The sequence below is a fragment of the Parasteatoda tepidariorum genome, chromosome 1, assembly GCF_982258835.1.
Source record: "Parasteatoda tepidariorum strain Cologne lab strain chromosome 1, Ptep-v5.0, whole genome shotgun sequence".
NCBI classification, from domain to species: Eukaryota; Metazoa; Arthropoda; class Arachnida; order Araneae; family Theridiidae; genus Parasteatoda; species Parasteatoda tepidariorum.
The window spans coordinates 47,785,567-47,805,476 of NC_141755.1; the positions used below are offsets into that span (position 1 = coordinate 47,785,567).

Sequence of the window (19,910 nt, forward strand, 5' to 3'; positions counted from 1 at the left end):
TATTATGATTCTTGTTTCCAAGTAAATGCACGTTTTATGACTAAATATAGTGCTCTTCTTTTTTTTTTTTTTTTTTGTTATTTCCTTTTCTTTATTTTTTACTTCAACTTTAGTATACACTAGTTTCTTTTAAATTAAAAATAACGTTCATTTCTTAGAATAATCAGCTCGTAGAAGTATTCTATAATAAAGATTTTACTATGAAATCTTTTTATGATGATACAAATCTTACTATGAAATATTTTTTTGCTACTTTTTTTTCTTCATTTTTTACTTCAAACTTAGTTTATATTACTTTCTTTTAAATTTAAAAAAACGTTCATTTCTTTGAACAATCAGCTCGTAGAAATATTCTATAATAAAGATTTTATTACGAAATCCTTTATAAAAACTCCTCCCAGACTTTTTTGTTTGTCTGAGTTCTTTATATGAGACTGAGCGTTTTTTATAGGAAAAAGAAGTCAAAAGAGGTCGCAAAAATGCCACCTGTGGAAATAAAAGAATTGCTTTTTATGCTATTTCAGCGAGCGTGTTTCATGGAGATTACGTTTCTTTCACAAAAACGTCTCTTTCAACTTATGAACGTTTTGTTTTGATGACAAGGAAATTGAATAATACAACCTTTTATTTTGGTGATAAAAGGCATTAAATAAACATCCCAGATAAACTGCAGCTGTTTAAGAATTTATGCATGGAAAATTGACAACTTACTCTATCTAGATTCAAAATTTAAAAAATTCGCCTGTATGATATACATTTATCATTTGCAAGGGATTCATCATTTGAGAACACCAAAAAGTTGGGTAATTTTTATCGAAGCGCTTTGATTATGAATTTGGTAAAATTAACAACAGCATATGGTCTTATAATATGTGATATTTTATATTATTCTATAATTAATATAATATTTAATGTTTATGTAAAATGTGATAAAATTTGGTAAATAAGGTAAATTTTGATCATTTTATTATGATACCTTAGAGCAGGGATGGGCAAACTTTTTTTGGTTGAGTGCAAAAAATAAAGAAAACAAAAAGTTTGGTGGGCCGAGAAAAAACTTCTAAAATGAAAAAAAAAAGATTTACAAGTTTTAATATAAATGTTTAATAAGATGAATGAAATTGTGATTTCATTTTTAAAAGTTCTTTATATTGAGGTTCGAAGTGAGATGTGCTCATTTTAAGGGACGAGGTTAAATGCTTGTCTGCAGTCTACTTCTGATGTGATTTTTTCTAAGGTTCATAGTTGAAAACACTTGTTCACAAAAATAAGAGGAAGCAAACATACCGTTGATTTTCTGGGGTTTAGATATTAAATTTTGAAAACAACTTTTGGTAATGATTTGTAAAACTTCTAAAAAAATGACAAAAAATATTTGTGTTTTGTAGAAAATAGTAATAAATTTTATGAAAATCAAAGAATTCAATTAATTTTTAAAAAAATATGAAAATAAGCTAGATTAATTATTATTATAAATCACTCATTTAGTAATTTGGTTTTTGAGTCATTCGTTTGCTAATTTTTTTTCGTTCATACAGTGACGGATTACCGGAAATTCTGGTTTTCAAAATTATAGTTCATAATACCACACATTTACTAAAAATACAAAACAGAAATGCAAATTTAATCGAATAAATGATTTTTACGCTAGGCTCTAAGGTATCATGATAAAGTTACGGAAGTTCATCACATTTACAAAATCTTATCACAAATTATAAAAACCTATTTTGTTGTTAAGTTTACAAAAATCATTACCAATGTACTTCGATCAAAAATTGTGTGTCAAAAATTGTGTTTAATTTCTATTAGAGTCAGAAACACGGTAAATTTTACCATTTTTGGGAACTTTTGACCATATTTCTTTCTCAATGCGTGGAATATTTAATGCAACGGATGACGTGAGAAGTATACATTAAATACACGAACAAATTAGTATCTTTTTATGACAGTCTAATTTTAACTCATTCCAGAATGTATTTGTTGTTCACTCAAAAAAACTAGACTTAATTCATAATTGAATGTTTTTTATTTTTCTCGAAACATCAATGTATTTTATTGCAATAGTAACATTAAATGGTCAGTTTAATCTTATAAGTTTGCGGAGTAACGTTTTTGTGATCCTTCGTCTTGTTTCTGCTATGGATAATCTAAATTGTATTTGTCTGCTACTTCATAATAGCATTTCTAAAAAATGAAATAAAAATTAGTTGCGTTTCGTAGAAAACATTAATATATTTTATGAAATGAAAAGAAATTTTGACTATATTTATTATTTTAACAAAATATGAAAGACTACATTAATAATTAAATAAATAATTCCAAGAAACTAAAGCGGTAAGATATTGCTTGATTACAATCATATAACTTCAGTAATTGGAACTAACAGTTGACATGATTTAAACCCTCAAAAACAAGCGCCTATATTTAAGATATACCAGAGGTGAATGAAAAGAAACGTAGAAAAACACCGGCCGAAGGAGAAAAAAGATGTTTTTTTCTTATTCACGTCCGGCAATTCTTAAAAATGGTGTCTTTTTTCTGAGCACTTGAAACATGTCAACTGTTATTTCCAATTTGTATACAGGGTTATTCATAATTCCCTAAGGGGTTTCGAAGCGTTATAGTAAAAAAAAGGAAGACGAGTATGGCGAAAAAGAACATATGAAATTATTCCTAAAGTATTCAAGTTTTAATTTAAGCAGTTGCTGGTAGATGGCAGTAACATGTACCACTGAAGTCAGTTATAGTAAAGAAAAATGGCGTTGACAGGCCGAGAGAATTATGAATAACCCTGTATTTTTGAAGCGAATAAAGCTTTTAATTAAGTATTAGATTACTAATTATTTAAGTCCGCTACAATCATGTGTGAAAGTTAAAAAATATAAATACATTTCCTTTTTAGAGAAATATCTTAATTAGCTTTTAAAACGCTGCACAGCATTCAGGTTTAAAATAATTTGTTGCTAAAATGTGCAGTTTAGTTCGTATTTATAATTTATAATTTAAGTTTATTCGTATATAAGTTTTATTCGTATTTATTTGTATATTTATTTTACTGTTATGACTTAAAAGAGAACAAAAGTCTTCAAAATACTTTTAGAGTATTTTAGCTCGTTTGTAAAGTAAGTAAGATTAAAAAAAATCAACCGGAAATGATGTATATACTCTAAATATATAACTCAAAATTTAGATGATACTGATTAAAATTTAGATGAAAGATGCTCGTGTTGTCATTGGGCTTTTAATGCATTCTCTTCCGAACAAACTTCAGCAGTTAATCAACTTAAAATGTTTTTATTTAAAAATTCACAATTTATATAAAACTTATACTTTGCTCAACTCACTGACCTTAGTTATGCACCACTCTTTGAATACATAAAAAAAAATTAAGATAGAATAGTTAATTAATTACATTCTATTTCTACTGCTACTTTTCCTTCTTTAATATTGATTTTTAGTGTTGTCCTTCTCGAATTGTAAATAAAAAAGAGTTGTGTTCAAATTTAAGAAGCAAACATTTTTTCTTGTCCACAAAAGTGTATTTTATAAGATTTATCAAAAAATACTCACTGTTCCAGCTTCGAAGTCAGCCTAAAAAAGATATTAGAACTTGTAAAGTTTTATAAGTTCATTTTCTTTAAAAAAAAATAGTTATAAAAAATATACAAAAATTTATCTTAAAAATATAATATGCAACAATTACCAGAATGCGCTGTAGAATGTCAAATTGTTTAAAATTAGAATACAAATTTTTTTTATTTGTTTTATTTTTCAAACCAAGAAGTTATTTCAGCATATACTTTAATAGATTAAGATATCACACTTTTTGAGGAAATTTGAATGAGTGGATTTTTTAAGTGGAAAAAAAAATTTCTCCTAACATTTTATGTTTCTATTAACAATGTTTATATTAACGTTCTTTTCGTTCCAGAAAATTATTATATTTATAAACAATCTAAACATAAATATATCAGATTTATTTGATGTTGATCAATAGAAGTATCAATTTCATTGTTTGGAGAATTCCTCATATGTTTATTAAAATATTTAAGTTTTAGAAACAAAATGTTTCGCAAATTGCCAGTTTCATGAATACCTTTTTTCCCTGAAGTTCCTAAAACAATTCCTCTCTATGAAAGTTATTTTGAATTTAAAACCTTAGCAAAATCTCCTAACAACCAACATTCAACATATTTGCTAAATAATATAGTTTTTTTAAGTACACATATTTAAACTCATACTTATCCAATCTATTTATGCTATCACTAATTTGCTTTATGGATAGCATTTTGTAACGGAAATTTATTCTACAAGATACATTGAAATCACTTGAAAATTTTAGTCATTAAAATTTTCTGAGACAATTCATGATTTTTAGTTGCACTTGAAGTTCATTTAAGTCGCACTAGAGCTGCACAATGGGCTATCTGCGACGGTCTGGGGAACATCCCTCAGGATGCCCCTCTCCTCTTCGGTAGCCCGACGACCTGCACGCGAAGTCGAGCACTTTACGGTAGAACAGTTTAACGAGGGCCAATACCGCACATACTCAGTCCCTACGCAGACTGATTCAAGTGGTCACCCACCCGCACACTGACCGCAGCCAGTGATGCTTGATTTCGGTGATCTCTGGGAACCATGTCTTAACGATCAATCCACTGCGGGACTTCATGATTTTTATCGTTTCCTATTTCTAAGGGTTTATTTTAAGTTGTTTCGAAAAGACCGATACGCATAGATAAGATGTTAAATCGCATGTAAAGACAAATAAATTAATATTTCAAGATATAACTTCACTGTAAAAGATGGTTTTTCAAAATTGAGCGAAAACGTGTCAAAATATATCTAAAACAAATAATAGCCAAATTGATTTTTGAGCAATCATAGTCTCAAAAATGATGTAGAGGGAAAAATGTGTGTTGCATGTCGGTAGGATTGTTGTACATGTACAGTGCCAAAATGAAAAACGGACCAACCTGAATAACTTTTGATCTAAGGATCGGATCTTCACGTTCTAGGACACAATCCTAAATGGTTCGAAGCTCAAATATGCTAGTTAATAAGTGCTAACGATATTTTAAGTTACGAAATCAGACACACAAACGTATTTTCTCTAAATAAACGTATCTTTGATGTATTTGAGTTTCTGACCCCCCCCCCCCCAAAAAAAAAGGTAGCCGCAATTCTGGGAACTTCTGGACCGCAATCTGTTATTTTATGATGAATGGGTAAAGGGCCATGAGGGCTTAAGCCACCAAGTGACTGACCATAACTGACTGTCGGGGGATTTGCGTTCTTTGGTTTTCTTTTCAAGTTCCTGTTTCTGAACCTAAAAACAGAATCGAAAAAGGCTTTCAAGAATGAAAATTCGGCGTTTGATCTAGAAGTGTCTGCATTGGATTTATTTGAGTTGGTGTTGGTCTCGGGAATTTAGACAATGAAGTGAAATTGATTACCACCGTGGATTAAACTTATTGGTGGTACCTTTGAATGAATTTATGTTCTGGCCAAATGCGCATCTTAAAATAACTAGTACCGGTAATTTTTGAATTGTTAACATATTTTTGTTCTTCAATGGATCAGTATTGTAGACGGCAATAAATTTTTCATTCCGTTGTTTTGCAAAGTTTGTCTTATTTCAGCCATGCAACCAGATTTACATTGTGTTATTGCGGGTATTTGCTTGAAATGGTGTATCTTCTTTGAAATTTGCCAGTTACTTTGATAATGCGTAATTTAAGTCATAAACCACATTATAATACAAGAGATGTTGAAGTTAAAAATACTCAAGAAAAGGACTTACATCTTTCATATCCTTGCTGTTGTCCTTAACGCACTTTTCAAACTGAAATAAAATAATTAAAATTGTAATACTTAATGAATCAGGAAAGTCATTTACAACTCTGTTTAATTCGCTCTTAAGCTATTCACAAAATTAAAAAGAATAAATAAATATTGAGTGAAAGTATTTAGCAAAAACCGAAAAAACAAGAAAAATCAATCAAAATACAAGCACTGGATCTTCTAAAGTAAATTTCGTAAAGTAAAGTATGAAGCTACTAATAAATAATATATTATAATTCTCTACATCCAATACAGTACTTGCAACTAGCTATATGGTTCCGTAAAATCATGTGATTGTGCATGGTGCACTAACGTTACAGCTTTAAGACTTGGGTTTATTATCACATTGAATCAATTTTAGAATCAGATTTAACGGGATATCTTCAAACAACCTCCCGTGTGTGGACTGAACCTTATCGGCTGTCCTACGATTGACGTCGCTTGCAAGTATGCAATTGTAAGTTTAGTTTAGTTGTATATTTAGAGAAAATAAATGTAAATGTTATTAGAATATTTTAAAAGTAAACCATTGATTGCATGATTAAACAAAATTGGTAAGCCACGTTTTAGAAACTCCAAACAGCAAAAACGTTCTTTTTGGTAAATCAGAGAAAGCCATTTAGCTTAACAATCTTAGCTTAACAAACAAGTTAAGGGGTTTAATAAATACGAAGTATAACAGAGTAAGAACAAAACCGATCAGACGGAGAGCTTTAATGTTAAAATTTTCATGTATACAAAGTAAATGTTTTCCTTTATAGCTATCTATATCTCTGTTATTACTATACTGACAAACAGAACATCGTAGCTTATGTATTTTCTTACGTTAAATAGAATGGAAAACAAAACCATGTCTGTAGGGCTAATAGTTCAGAAGTACTAAGAGTTATAAAGCGTAATTTGTACTTATACCTGCTTATGTACCTGAGATTAGAGATCTAGAGAATTTGGCCATAGTTCCCTATATTTTTTTTAAATACTTTAAATTCAATAAAACTTAAACCAAAGTTGATATACTTAATAATTTTTAAATTAAAAGTGTTTCATGAAAAATTATGCTTTTACTGCTTGAAGCTCACATAACTTCCAAACTATCAAACCAATCAACTTGGTTTTGATCTTAGTCTGAATCAACAAAAATAACTAAATAACATATGGAGAAAATTCCCCGAAATATGAGGTAACTTTTACCATCAGTGAGATTTCAATATTTGGCATATATTAGTTAGATATTAGTTAAATTAGTTTTGCTATAAACATTTATTATCGAAACAAATTTGTAAAACGCATTTTTTTTTTGCATTTTTATTTTAGAAAGTTTATATGCTAAAAGTAAAAACCAAACACATCGATGGTTAAAATGTTAAAAGAATGGAAAAATAAAAAATTGTTTTATTTTTTAACTCCTTTTGAAAACAAAATAAACTTATTTTCCGTTACGAATTTTGAAGATTTAGTGTAAGTCAAAATAATCTTATAATTTGTCACAATAAAACAAGAACTTTTAGGTTATTGCCCAAAAGGGACCAGATTTGAAATGTCTAGAATGAACTAGAAGAATTTAAACAAGAAAATGTTTAAATTGTAACACGCAATTAGTTAATAAATACTTAAGGAAATATTTAATATTTTTACTAAATTATATTAAGTTACAAACTGATTAAATCTTTTAATGACTGCTTACGTTTTTTGTAAAAGAGGGGGAAAAATAAGTTTTTGAGTGACCCATATTTAAATGCTCATTCAGACCCCACCCTCTCAAATTAATCTTGTGGATTAGAGAAGCCTGTTAAGAGAAGATTGTGTTTGCTTTCGTTAAACCTCTAATAAGCTTAACAGCAATGGAAAAAAGATGATTGAAATAAACCAATCACAAAACATCTATTTAAAAATCCTTATAATGAATTTGATTTTAGATTACGATTCCTGTCACTAAAATTATAAAACGGATAAATTTCTAATAAGTTTATCCAATTTAAAAGTAAAAGCACATGAAATTAGCTTTCAAACATAGGCATTATTAAAATATGTGATTCAAAGCTAAACATTCAAGCCAGCGGTTTTATGTTTTAGAAAACAATCAAAATCAAGACAGTAATCATAAAATTGCCATTCAGAATTCTTAAGGAACCCTGAATATTTCAAAAATTCGAGAAAAAAAATTTATTGCATTTTTCGAATCTTTATATCCTTCCTAATGTCTGTCTAAAACGATTTATTGGTACCTAACTTCGTTTGGAGGTTATACCGGAAAATAGAGAGTCGTCACTAAGCAGGTAGAAAGACCCGTTCGGTCGGATAAGGAGGGCGACATTCTTTTTGTGTCTCATCCATTCTGCTGACTGTATATAGAAACTTATTGTAGGCATTTCATTTATCGACCATTATATATATGAAATTAAACGTTTTCCCCTACCATAAGGCAAAACTTTAAACTCGTTTTTCTCAAAACGCTGTTTTTTGACCTGGCCCAACGTTTTTCTCATGGTCTTTACAACGAAATAAGCTGTTCTTTACTTTAAATTACGTAAAAATATATTCCTTAGAAAGTAGCATAGGATTTTTTTGATATTTTTACATTTCGATTTCATATTAGTATTTTAATGAATATTTTTTTAATGAAAAACTTAACTTTTTTTTAGGTTGCCGCCATTTTGGTAATTTTGCGAATATCAAAAAAACCGCTATGCTACTTTTTAGATAATGTCTTTATGTTTCAGAAAATCTGAACAAAATTGTTTTCCTATGTTTCAGGACTTCTAAATTCATGAGACCAGTGAGGTGCTACTTTTTGATGACCAGTCACACACGGAGCTGCCACCAACTTATTTTTTATTATTTTGTAAAAGAAATAATTTTAAAATAGACTTAAATTGTAGCTAAATAAGATTTAAAAAAACAAGCAGTCTCTGTATTGTCTCTATTTCTTAAAAAAATTCAAGAAAAACGTTAATATTTTACCATAATACATTTATATAAGGTTATATAAATATAACTATATAAGGTTAGTTAGTTATAACTAAGGACTAAATAGTCCTTAGTTATAACAATCCATAGTTACATCAATGGAATGAAACCAATTTTTGTCATTTATAATTCTGATATCTGCTGTAAAATATAAAAATGCAGAAAAAATAATTTCATACTCGTTGATTCTTTTTTCGAATTTCTAGTACACTGAAATTATGGCATTAGATTTTCTCGTATTCAGAAAGGAACAGAAATTTTACATGAAACTATACCTTTCTAAAAATGGAATTATCTTTGCAACCAGCTTCAAAATATGGCTTTGTTTTCACTTCTTCATTTGGTAGCAGTTCCAATTGACAATCGTTTACTATTTTCTGAACCTAAAGAGAAAAACAAGCAAAATATGAGCCATTTTTATCTAAAATGTGTCGGAGAGTAGATTCTTGCTTGAACTTTAGGGATTACTTTATTTTTTAAATAATTGGATTGATTTTAATGCTTGTAACGGTTTTCAAAAGAAAAAAAATGTAACGTGATTGATATTTGAAATTAATTAACTTTATTACAGCTGTTTCCTTAATATATTTTCATGAAAGGTGTGTAAAGGCCTGGAATTTACGAATAAGATAAATATAAATTAAGCTTTTTGTGACAGCTTATTGAATTTTAGCTTACGCTTATAAAGAGAAATAAAGACTGTGAATCCTTTGTTTCTCATCTAAAAACTTTCAATTGAAAACATTTAAAAATACTTAACATTCTTCAAACTGTTCCCATCATGGTGCTAGCACTGCTAGGTCATTTAATTTTAAATTCCAAACATAAGAATCAAAGGTAGCTCCATGAAATTTTGTGGACAAATGTGTTCGAAATCTTTTTCAGACAAAAGCTATCATTTAATATTTTCAACCATTAAGGTATCCAAATTTTATTCTTTTTTTTGGCAAAGAGAATTTATGAAGCATAAATAAATAAAGTCATTTTTCTCCCAGAAATTTCAATATTTCGAAAACGTTACTTCGAACCATTATCTTCTAACTTCTTACACTATATTGTTAAGTTCAATAAGCATGATCTGCTTCGTATTCTCAGTCATATATAATTGATTGGATATATTTAACAGCACTTAACAATTCATAAAATTGTGATAAAAATATAATGTATACTTACAGGTTTTGGATCTAATTTATTGCATTTGTCGAACTCAGCACTTATTTCATCTGTAATTTTATCTAAATAAAACAATAAATATGTCAAGTTCATATCATTTTTAAATAATTGAATTTTTTATGATCAAATTTTTACCGCATATTAATTCTGGCCCTGGTTTAGGTTGACTTGTTTGAGCAGTAGCAGATAAGACACAAAGAGCGAAAATGATCCAGATGGCATTCATATCTTAAATATATCTATGAACTGAGATACAGAAAATAAATGAAGTGTTAAATTGAATAGAAATGTTACTTTAAAAGAATCTGTCAAAATTAAAGAAAAAAAATCAATTTATAAGGAATTACTTATATTTTACGAAAATAACTTTCAGAGGAACTCGGAAATGCAGTGAAAAAAACATTTTCCTTAGCTTAAAATTTTTAAATCTTATCCCATATTCAAAACTTTTGGCATACGGTGGATAACAGTCTGGGATTAAAGATAAGAACATTGACCAGAAATTCTTATACCACCATATATATATATATATATATATATATATATATATATATATATATATATATATATATATATATATATATATATATATATATATATATATATATATATATATATATATATATATATATATATATATATATATATATATATATATATATATATATATATATATATATATATATATATATATATATATATATATATATATATATATATATATATATATATATATATATATATATATATATATATATATATATATAAATTTCCTGAGACCGGAGCATTAGAAAATATCAGAAAATACAAATTTTGCTTAAAAATGTATTACGTAGGTGAAAGTAAACTCATAAATATGACAAGTACTTTTTATAAATTATAGGATTTTTTTTACGTATTTCTTCATATATTGGTCGTGAGTTTAGGAGAAATTGAACTCTTAAAAGTGATAGGCACTTTTTACAAAGTATAGGACATTTTTTCTGTTTCTTCATATTTCTGCTATGAGCTTAAGAGAAAGTAAACTCTTAAATGTGATGAACTCATTTCTACATAATGCAAAATGTTTTCCTTCTTTTGTTTGTATTAATTCATGTTTTAGCTATGAGCTTCGGAGAAAAACTAATAAATGGGATAATCACATTAAGCACTTTTTACAGATTGTACAGATTGAGTTAGAAAGTAAACTCATAAATGTGATAAGCATTTGTTACAAATTATAGGATATTTTTTGTGAGTGTTTCTTCATATTTCGTTTATGAGCTAACGAGAAAATAAACTCATAAATGTATTAAGCATTTTTTGTAGTTTTTTTAAATTGCAGAATATTTGTGTAATTCTTCATATTTGGATTATTAAACAAAATCCGCAAAACTCAAATAATGAAATATATGTGACATAATACTCGAGCTAGGCTTCTTAATTTTGAAACAGAGAAAGAAAATGTGTCACTTTTGCTTTTTGTAAAAATATAATGTCAATTACACCTATTTATTTACTAAAGTTAAAATGCTAAAAATTTAAAGAAAAAATTTAAATGAAAACAATATAGAATTCCGCTCAATATAGAATACTTTAGCTGTATATTTCTACTTATATGTAATTAAATATTTATTTGCAATTATGCATATAATATTAATTGTATGTAAGTAAACTTAACATGTACTCTTAAAAAAACGATGATAAACGATATATATTTCGAAAAAAAATACAAAAGTACTTGACCTGAATATAATTTCTAGTTACTAGGACAACAGCAACGTAGTTCTTAAACCTCACACAAAACAAACTAATTTATAAGTGTGTATGTTAAATTAAACCCCATTCAATACCTTTTCAAAAAAACAGAACTCTATGCATTTTTCTAAAACTTGAATAAATTTTCTAAGACTATGAAAAATATTCTTACATATAAAACATTTTAAAAATGTAGAGTTTAGTGTATTTGTCATTAAGTACACAGTTAAACAAGTTTAAGTAGATTTTCCCTGAAAATCATTTTCACAAATCCCTCTTATTCTCAATGATGATAAAAAAAAAATATATAAACACGCAGAAAACCAAAGCCTACTAGATCAATGGGTTATATTTTTTTCGTGATTACTAAAATCAAACGTTTGATGAAAAATAGCCCAATGGCTTTAAAGAAAATATGGCTTTAATGGCTTCTAAGACTTTTTTATAGCTTTAATTTTACAAAACATTCGAAATAGTAATGACAAGGAAACTATTAATTATTTCCTGAGACGAAACACTTAATATACTTAATACTATTATATTAAATTACATGACGTTAAGGTTGAGAAAACGGAATGTACCTACCAAAATATCTATTCTTTTTGGAAATCTTGGTATGATCTTTATTTTGAAGTCTTTTAAATAGAAAATTTTACTGAAAAAAACCTGCGATAGCTGTCAAATCCTAGAGATGTAAAGACAATACGGAGCAACAAAAGGAAAAATATTCAACATGTGTGTGCTCGTATGTATGCTAAAAATAAATACTTGAATTCTGACAGCAAAACGTCATTTATTAAAACTTTCGTTTTAAGTTAAATTTTTTTAGTATATCTAGGTATATTCAGTATGTTATCTTTTTAGTAACTATTAAAAATTATTACAAATAAAAAAATTTAACTAGGACTTTTTCAAAACGCAGAAGGATTATTAAATGTATTTCTTTGAATCTCAAATATTTTTTTCCTTTAAACCCTTAGCTTTAGTACTTTAGTACTTTCCTCATTCAAAACACTCCTTGCATTAAATCAAAAGCCACTGGACGGAATAGTTTGGATATATGACTTTTCATACAGAATTAGTTAAATTCTTTTTTAAGTAACTTCTTAATTATCTGAAGCTTCTTAAAATAACTTTAATTATTTTAATTTTCCAGTATAATATATATATATATATATATATATATATATATATATATATATATATATATATATATATATATATATATATATATATATATATATATATATATATATATATATATATATATATATATATATATATATATATATATATATATAATATTTCAAAATAAGCATGCAATTTTTTCAGTAACGCTAATTTTGAAAATGCTGACAATTTATTCCAATAAAATGAAGAAAATTTTTTAAATTTTTTAAACTAGGTAAATAAACTTTATGTATATCAAGCTGAAAATGTGTAGCAGTTGTTTTAAAGTTGCGGCTTTTTAAAAAAAGTTTTTTTTTAACAAAAAGCTATTGAGTAGTTTTCTATCGTCATAGAAAACAGATAAATATTATAAATTCCTTTTTTTAACTTACATTTGAAGTAATTTTTACTTTGAACCCTGAAACAAGCCTGGGACTAAAATTTTCATAACCGAAGCATTCCATAATAGAAAAATCATAGATACGTGTATGAAAATCAGTAAACTGTAACTCACAGCGAGGTGTTAAATGGTCAATGCCATCTAGAAACCAGCATTTAGATTATTTTTATTTTTGTGGTAGAAAATAAGAAGTTGGTCTTGTCTCTGTGATAATTATACGCCTGTCCACATAGCACGTCATTGGCGATTTTGTGACAAAAATAAACGAAGGTGGCACAATTTTTTAGCGGGATGGGTTAAAATGAAATAGCTTTTAAAATAATTTTGCATACGTTAAGAAGTATGGGAGTTGATTAAAACGGAGGTTTTCAACAAAGAGAATGATAATTTGTCATATTTAAAATTATAAACAAATAGTTTTGCAGAAATTTTTTTATTTCTTTATAGGAAGCAAATCTTTTTTTAAACAAAAATTGAAAATTGCAGTGAATCTATTTCGTGTTTCGTGTTCTTAAGTTTTTCTCCTATTTCTTTTAAGACACAGTTAATATCCATACTTGTATTAAAATGAATCAACCCAACAACCCGATATATATATATATATATATATATATATATATATATATATATATATATATATAGGAAGAGAGTGGAATGATAACACATAGCCAATCAAAATTGAGAACGCATGTGCGTGAAAAGGTAATAATTATTAATAATGCTGTCAAAAAATACAAAATACAAACTGACCTCAAATAAAACTCAGAGCACTTCGAATCAAATAATTAAGAAAACTCTATTAAGTTTATAAAAAAGAAGATTTATCAACTCAACAACAAAATTATAACATCGCCATTCAAAAAAGAAAAAGATATCTCACACTTGTTACGTAAAGCTATAAAAAGACCGAGCGATTATTTATGCAATCGATTACGATTATTATGAACTAAACTTTATGCAAACGATTGTTTAAGACGTCATTAGATAAAAGTGTCATTAACGCAATATTATCCAGTGTTTATTAATAATTTTGAGTGAAAATGTAAAAAGATAGTTGTTCTAAAGTTTTATAATAGAATGCTTGCTTTGATAGAAAGCAGTTATTTATTTTAGAATTCCAATATATTTTAATAAATCTGGTAGAGTTATTGGAAGTACGAATCAACACTCTCTAAAGAAACTATTTACATTCCAAATTATCAAAATATATTGAACGGAGTTTATTTTAAAAAAACTTATATTTTTTATAAAAAATGGATCGCCGTGAATATCTTAGGCGAAATCAACAGCGACATAGAGTTGAACATAATTTAGCAGCACAGAATCACCTGGAAAATAATCGTAGTGCTATCAATACGCGACGGCGGAATGCGCGGCGAAGAAACGTTGAAGAGTCAAGTCGTTTAAATGAAAACGAATACCTTGGTGAGTCTTTATCAGTCATTATACCCTCTTTTTCTGTTGGAACATTCAGTGATGAATGTTCCAACAGAAAAACTGTGGTGGTCTTTCGTTTCCAGCAGAGCATGGCAGAGCGAAATTTAATTGCTGCCATCATGGCAAAGTTGAGCTCGCCAATCTGGAATATCCAGAAGTATTAAAAGATCTTTTACTTGGCAGCCATTCTGTTGCAATTAACTTTAAACAGAATGTTGGATCGTACAACTCTGCATTTGCGATGGCAGCTTTTTGCCCATCTCATGAAATTTCTTTTAAAGGGATCAGTTGTCTTACTTTTAAAGGTGATGTCAATGTTACTGCGACAACAAGCTTGATCCCTCCTAATAATCAAAATCACAAATTTGCTCAAATTTATATCCAGGACAGTGATTCAGCATTGTCGAGTAGAATTTCAGATAAATGTCTTAGATAGAAATATCTTTCTTAGAAATGTCTTAGAAGTCGCCATATAGGGAGCTTCCGGCATCCTATAAGATCATCAATCATTTGAGTTAGGCTCTGACACGCGTGCTTCGGATACGGAAATTAATCTCCTACTAATGCCCTATAGCAGTGTTTCCCATAGTGTGGTACGCGTACCCCCAGGGGTACGGGAATAGTTTAACCGGGGTACGCGTTCTTATGCGAAATATCTTGCAACAAACGAAAATTTCAAAAAATTATATTTAAAAATAAAGCTAGAGATGAAACTTTACGATTACGTATTTTTCTATTGGCTATTTTTTACAGAGTTATTGTCTATTTTTTGCAGAGTTATTAGTGGTGTCAACAGCCAGTTGTGATTTTTAACTTCTGTGCAATTTTTTTTATCACAGCAAAAACAATATCTCTCTGATGCAAATAAACTTATTAAAAAAACTTGTACCAAAAAAGAAAAATAAACATATTTTTAAAAAAATACATTCATTTTTTTAATTAGTGGTACACAGCAATTCGAAATATTTAGAAAGGGTACACTAAAGTCATAAGTTTGGGAAACACTGTTCTATAGTAATGTGTTAAATAATATTGCTTCCTCGCTGTATATAAGTTTATAATATCGTTTGTATTAAAATTGCTTTATATGAGATCATAATGCTGATAATAAGCACCTCTGACATTTCACAATCCTATCATATTCTCTCTATGTGATGTTGGTGCAGAAAAATTACCAGTTAATCTCCAGGAAGGAAGAAGACCTTAATTTCGTTCGCGAAGCAAACAAAAATGTTATCGGGGGTTGGCGAGCGGTAGCGAGCATTATGTTAGTTTCTTCGCTATAAAACACCTCCTAATTTATTACTTATTATTTATTCAAATCGAACTGCTTTCTCACACTTTTAAAAGCTACATCCTTTTTCTAAATCTATTTTCGGCCCAAGTATGCATAAATTTAAGTAAAGACATTTTTCCCTTTAAGCTTCGTGGGAATCAACCAACCTAGTTCATAAACCAATATATATATAAATATTCTGAGATTTTCCTCTTTTCCCTAAATAGAGATATTTTCGGATTATTTGCAAGATTTTCCCTACCAGAAAGACTGATCGCCCAAGCAGTAAACTACGCTTCTCGTTCACCACTCATCAAAGATTGATCTAATAAAAGTTACTTTCTTTTATTAAAATCTTGTATCTGTTTTCCTGCTCGGTTCGACTGCATCATTTACACACACACACACACACACACATACACATATATATATATATATATATATATATATATATATATATATATATATATATATATATATATATATATATATATATATATATATATATATATATATATATATGATAGGTATATATATATATATATATAAATTGTAAATACTCTGAATAAAGGAAGGGAACATAAATTGATAAATGAAAAAAAAAAAAAAAAATTTGCCAAAATTTTGTCCAGAGCAAATATTTGTCGAATTTGAAATCTCCATGTACTCAAAATTGAAACAGCATATACTATTTCCATGCATATTTGAGCATAATGCATAGTTTGAAACATTATGGAGAAGGAGAAATGGGTGAACGGTTTGTTCGTTGACTGTTGACGGGATTCGAATCAATAACCTCCGGATTGAGATATGTGGTAAAATGAATCATGTTTCTGGCTTTATGGGAACACCAAAAAATTGGGTAATTGTAATGGAAGAACTTTTGTGGGGAATTTGGTAAAATTAACAACAGCATGTGGTTTTATAATATGTGATAGTTTATATTATTTTTTAATTTATATAATATGTAATGTTTAAGTGAAATGTGATAAAATTTGTTAGATATGGTAAATTTTGATCAGTTTATTATGATACCTTAGAGCGTGGCATAAAAACCATTTATTTACTTCTCAATTTCGTATTTTTTACTAAATGTGCAATAAAACTATGATTTTTAAAGTCAGAATTTCCGTTAAACCGTTATCATATGATAGGATAAATTACCAAATGGATGGTTTAAAAGCTGCATATCTTGGATTTTAATATCAGAAATATGTTGTCTTTTTTTACCAGAAATGTTATTACCATTCAATACGGAAAATATTCCAGATTTTTTTTTGCCATGTATTAATTTCAAAAAAAATATAGCAATAAAATTTGATTTAAAAAAAACATTTACATTACGTTTTGTTAATGCAGCTTGTTAGTTTATGAACTTCATTGTTAGTTTCATAAAATTTATATGTTTTAAATTTTTTAACAGTTAGCGACTTATTTCAAACTGCTGATGTCTCGGAAGTTTGTAAACTTTTGAAAAAAACTGTATGCAAATTAGTGTTTCATGAAAATCGGGATAAAATAAATTTCAGTCTTTGAACAGAGTATTGAATTTCCGTGATTTCAATTAGTTTATTTACTGACTTAAGTTTATATTATGGTCTAATATGAAAATAAAGTACATTAAATTATACAATATGCTTTTGCCCTGTCACTGTATAGAAAATTTAATATTAATAACTTAACGATAGTATAATTAATAATACCTTAGCGTAATAATAGCTCAATATTAATAATGACTTACAACTTACATTATGCTGATATAACTTGTAATAATAAATTTCAGTACATAAAGTAAAAGTGTCTGATAATATTGCCGTATTTGCACGGTAATAAAATTTCTGGTAAAATATGATAATTCTGATAATAAAAAAAAACTATGCAGTATTTATGCAAATGGTAATTTTTTCTCTCATATGGTAACGGTTTACGCTATTATATTATTTCGTTATTAGTATTATTTTCTTATTATAACACGTTTAGTAAAGAATACAAAACTTGAAAGTAAATTTAACCAAATAAATGGTTTTTATGCCATGCTTTATGGTATCATTACAAAATTAGCAAATTTTACCACATTTACTTCCAAAGAGTATTATTAAAAAAACATATTTTTATGTTTTACTACCAAACTATAACCAAAGCCACTTCCATGCTTTTTAGTCTTCCCATATAGGCAGAAATATGGTAATTTTTGTCATATTCTGGTAGTTTTGACCACGATTCTTTTCGCAATATTGACTTATTTAAATGACTAGTATTAACACATTTGTAAAGCAACAATCTTTTTATACTTGAGTATTACTTTTTCAAAGAGAAAAGGAAAGCACATTTCTCTACCAACTGGCAAGGTTTGGGGTTCTTCATACTGTTGCCACATATTCAATTAAATACCCTCTTGCTGAGCTATAATACACCGAAAACTTTTTCTCTCGGTTAATACTGATAACAATACTGTAAAAAATGAGTACACAAATATGACGAAACTTCCTTCGTTTTTGACATATTACCTGTTATGTGCCCTGCACAAGAATTTCGTCGAAGTGACGTAGAGGAAAAGAATTTTACCAAATATAAATGAATATTTCGTTATTCTATTTCTTTAAATAAAACTTTTATGGCCAAATTAATCTAACATTTAACTTTTCTACCATTACTTTAATGCAGGCTCCATGTTAGTGGCATAACAATACAAAAACTGAGAGATAAATTACACCATGCCCGAAGCGGGATACGAACCCCAGATCTCTCTGATACGAGGTCAACGCTTTGACCACCATACAATCCGGACGGCTTAGTTGGTTTCTTTGTTTTCTATTATCTAGTCTTTTTTCTAGTTTCGTCGTTCTAGTTAACAGGTACCCACAATGCACTACGATGAAATTTTGAGTTGAGGAAACATTTCCTTCATACATTTGAGAGCTCTCATTTCATCACAAATCACGTGATTACACGAAAAATTCATTGTTAAAGTTAACTAAATACTGCTAAGGAATTGCTGAATCGTCAAAAGTAAGAGTTTCATTTCTAATAGAGCAATAAAGAAAAATTTTAACTTTACATAGCATCGAACACTAAGGAAACTGGAAATTATTTATTTAGGAAAAAATTCAAAACTCCAACAGGCATTTTCATTAATTGGTGATCTTTAGTGTAGTTGTTGCTTAAATTTGCAATTCTTTTGAGTGGAATATTTAATATAAGGCACTTTAGGATCACTTCGCTGCATGTTACGCAAGTCTATTTTTAACCTATATGTACTGTACTACTACTATTATTTTTAAACTTGTATGTAAGGGGAAATTGTGTATACATTGCGTATACAATTTTTCCAAAAAAATTATATTTAATTTGCAACTGAATATTTTTTTTACTCTCTTACAGACATCAACATATTCTTTTTGCAATGGTTTCATTGAATGCGTAATTTAGCATATAATCCTTCAGAATAATGCTCTTAATGATACTTCGTCTTATTTACGTTAAAGCTAACCTAAATTATATTTCTCAGCTACGTTATGATAGCACTTGCAAAAAAATGGGAAAAAATATTTGTGTTTTGCAGAAAATAGTAATAAATTTTATAAAAATGAAAGAATATAATTTATTTCTTAAAAAAAATATGAAAATAAACTAGATTAATTATTCTTTTAAATCTTTCATTTGGTAATTTGGTTTTTGAAACATTTGCTCGTTAATTTTTTCCCGTTCATACAGTGACGGATTACCGGAAATTCTGGTTTTCAAAATTACAGTTCATAACACCACACATTTACTATAAATACAAAACAGAAATGTAAATTTAACCAAATAAATGATTTTTACAACAGGCTTTAAGGAAAGTATCATGATAAAGTTACCAAATTTCATCACATTTGCCAAATCTCATCACAAATTATAAAACCATAT

The 19,910-nt window shown here is 27.9% G+C and overlaps 2 protein-coding genes across 3 annotated transcripts in view; both read right to left on the reverse strand.

The window, feature by feature from the left end:
• Positions 1 to 19,910, reverse strand: part of LOC107442336 (uncharacterized) — a 115,290-nt gene that overhangs the window by 64,462 nt on the left and 30,918 nt on the right. The window lies entirely within an intron of this gene.
• Positions 2,008 to 12,354, reverse strand: LOC107442339 (uncharacterized). The gene is made up of 7 exons (XM_016055880.5): positions 12,307 to 12,354; positions 10,120 to 10,230; positions 9,985 to 10,046; positions 9,087 to 9,194; positions 5,804 to 5,845; positions 3,571 to 3,591; positions 2,008 to 2,184 (listed from the first exon to the last, which is right to left on the reverse strand). The coding sequence occupies exons 2-7, from the start codon at positions 10,208 to 10,210 to the stop codon at positions 2,137 to 2,139; spliced, it is 372 nt and encodes a 123-aa protein (XP_015911366.1). The 5' UTR covers positions 10,211 to 10,230; positions 12,307 to 12,354; the 3' UTR covers positions 2,008 to 2,136.

Coding starts and splice junctions, on each gene's coding strand:
- LOC107442339 (XM_016055880.5), bottom strand. CDS start 10,210: ATGAATGCCATCTGGATCATTTTCGCTCTTTGTGTCTTATCTGCTACT. Junction 10,047..10,119: donor AGGGCCAGAATTAATATGCG/GTAAAAATTTGA, acceptor TGTTTTATTTAG/ATAAAATTACAGATGAAATA. Junction 2,185..3,570: donor CTGACTTCGAAGCTGGAACA/GTGAGTATTTTT, acceptor TTCATTTTTTAG/AAATGCTATTATGAAGTAGC.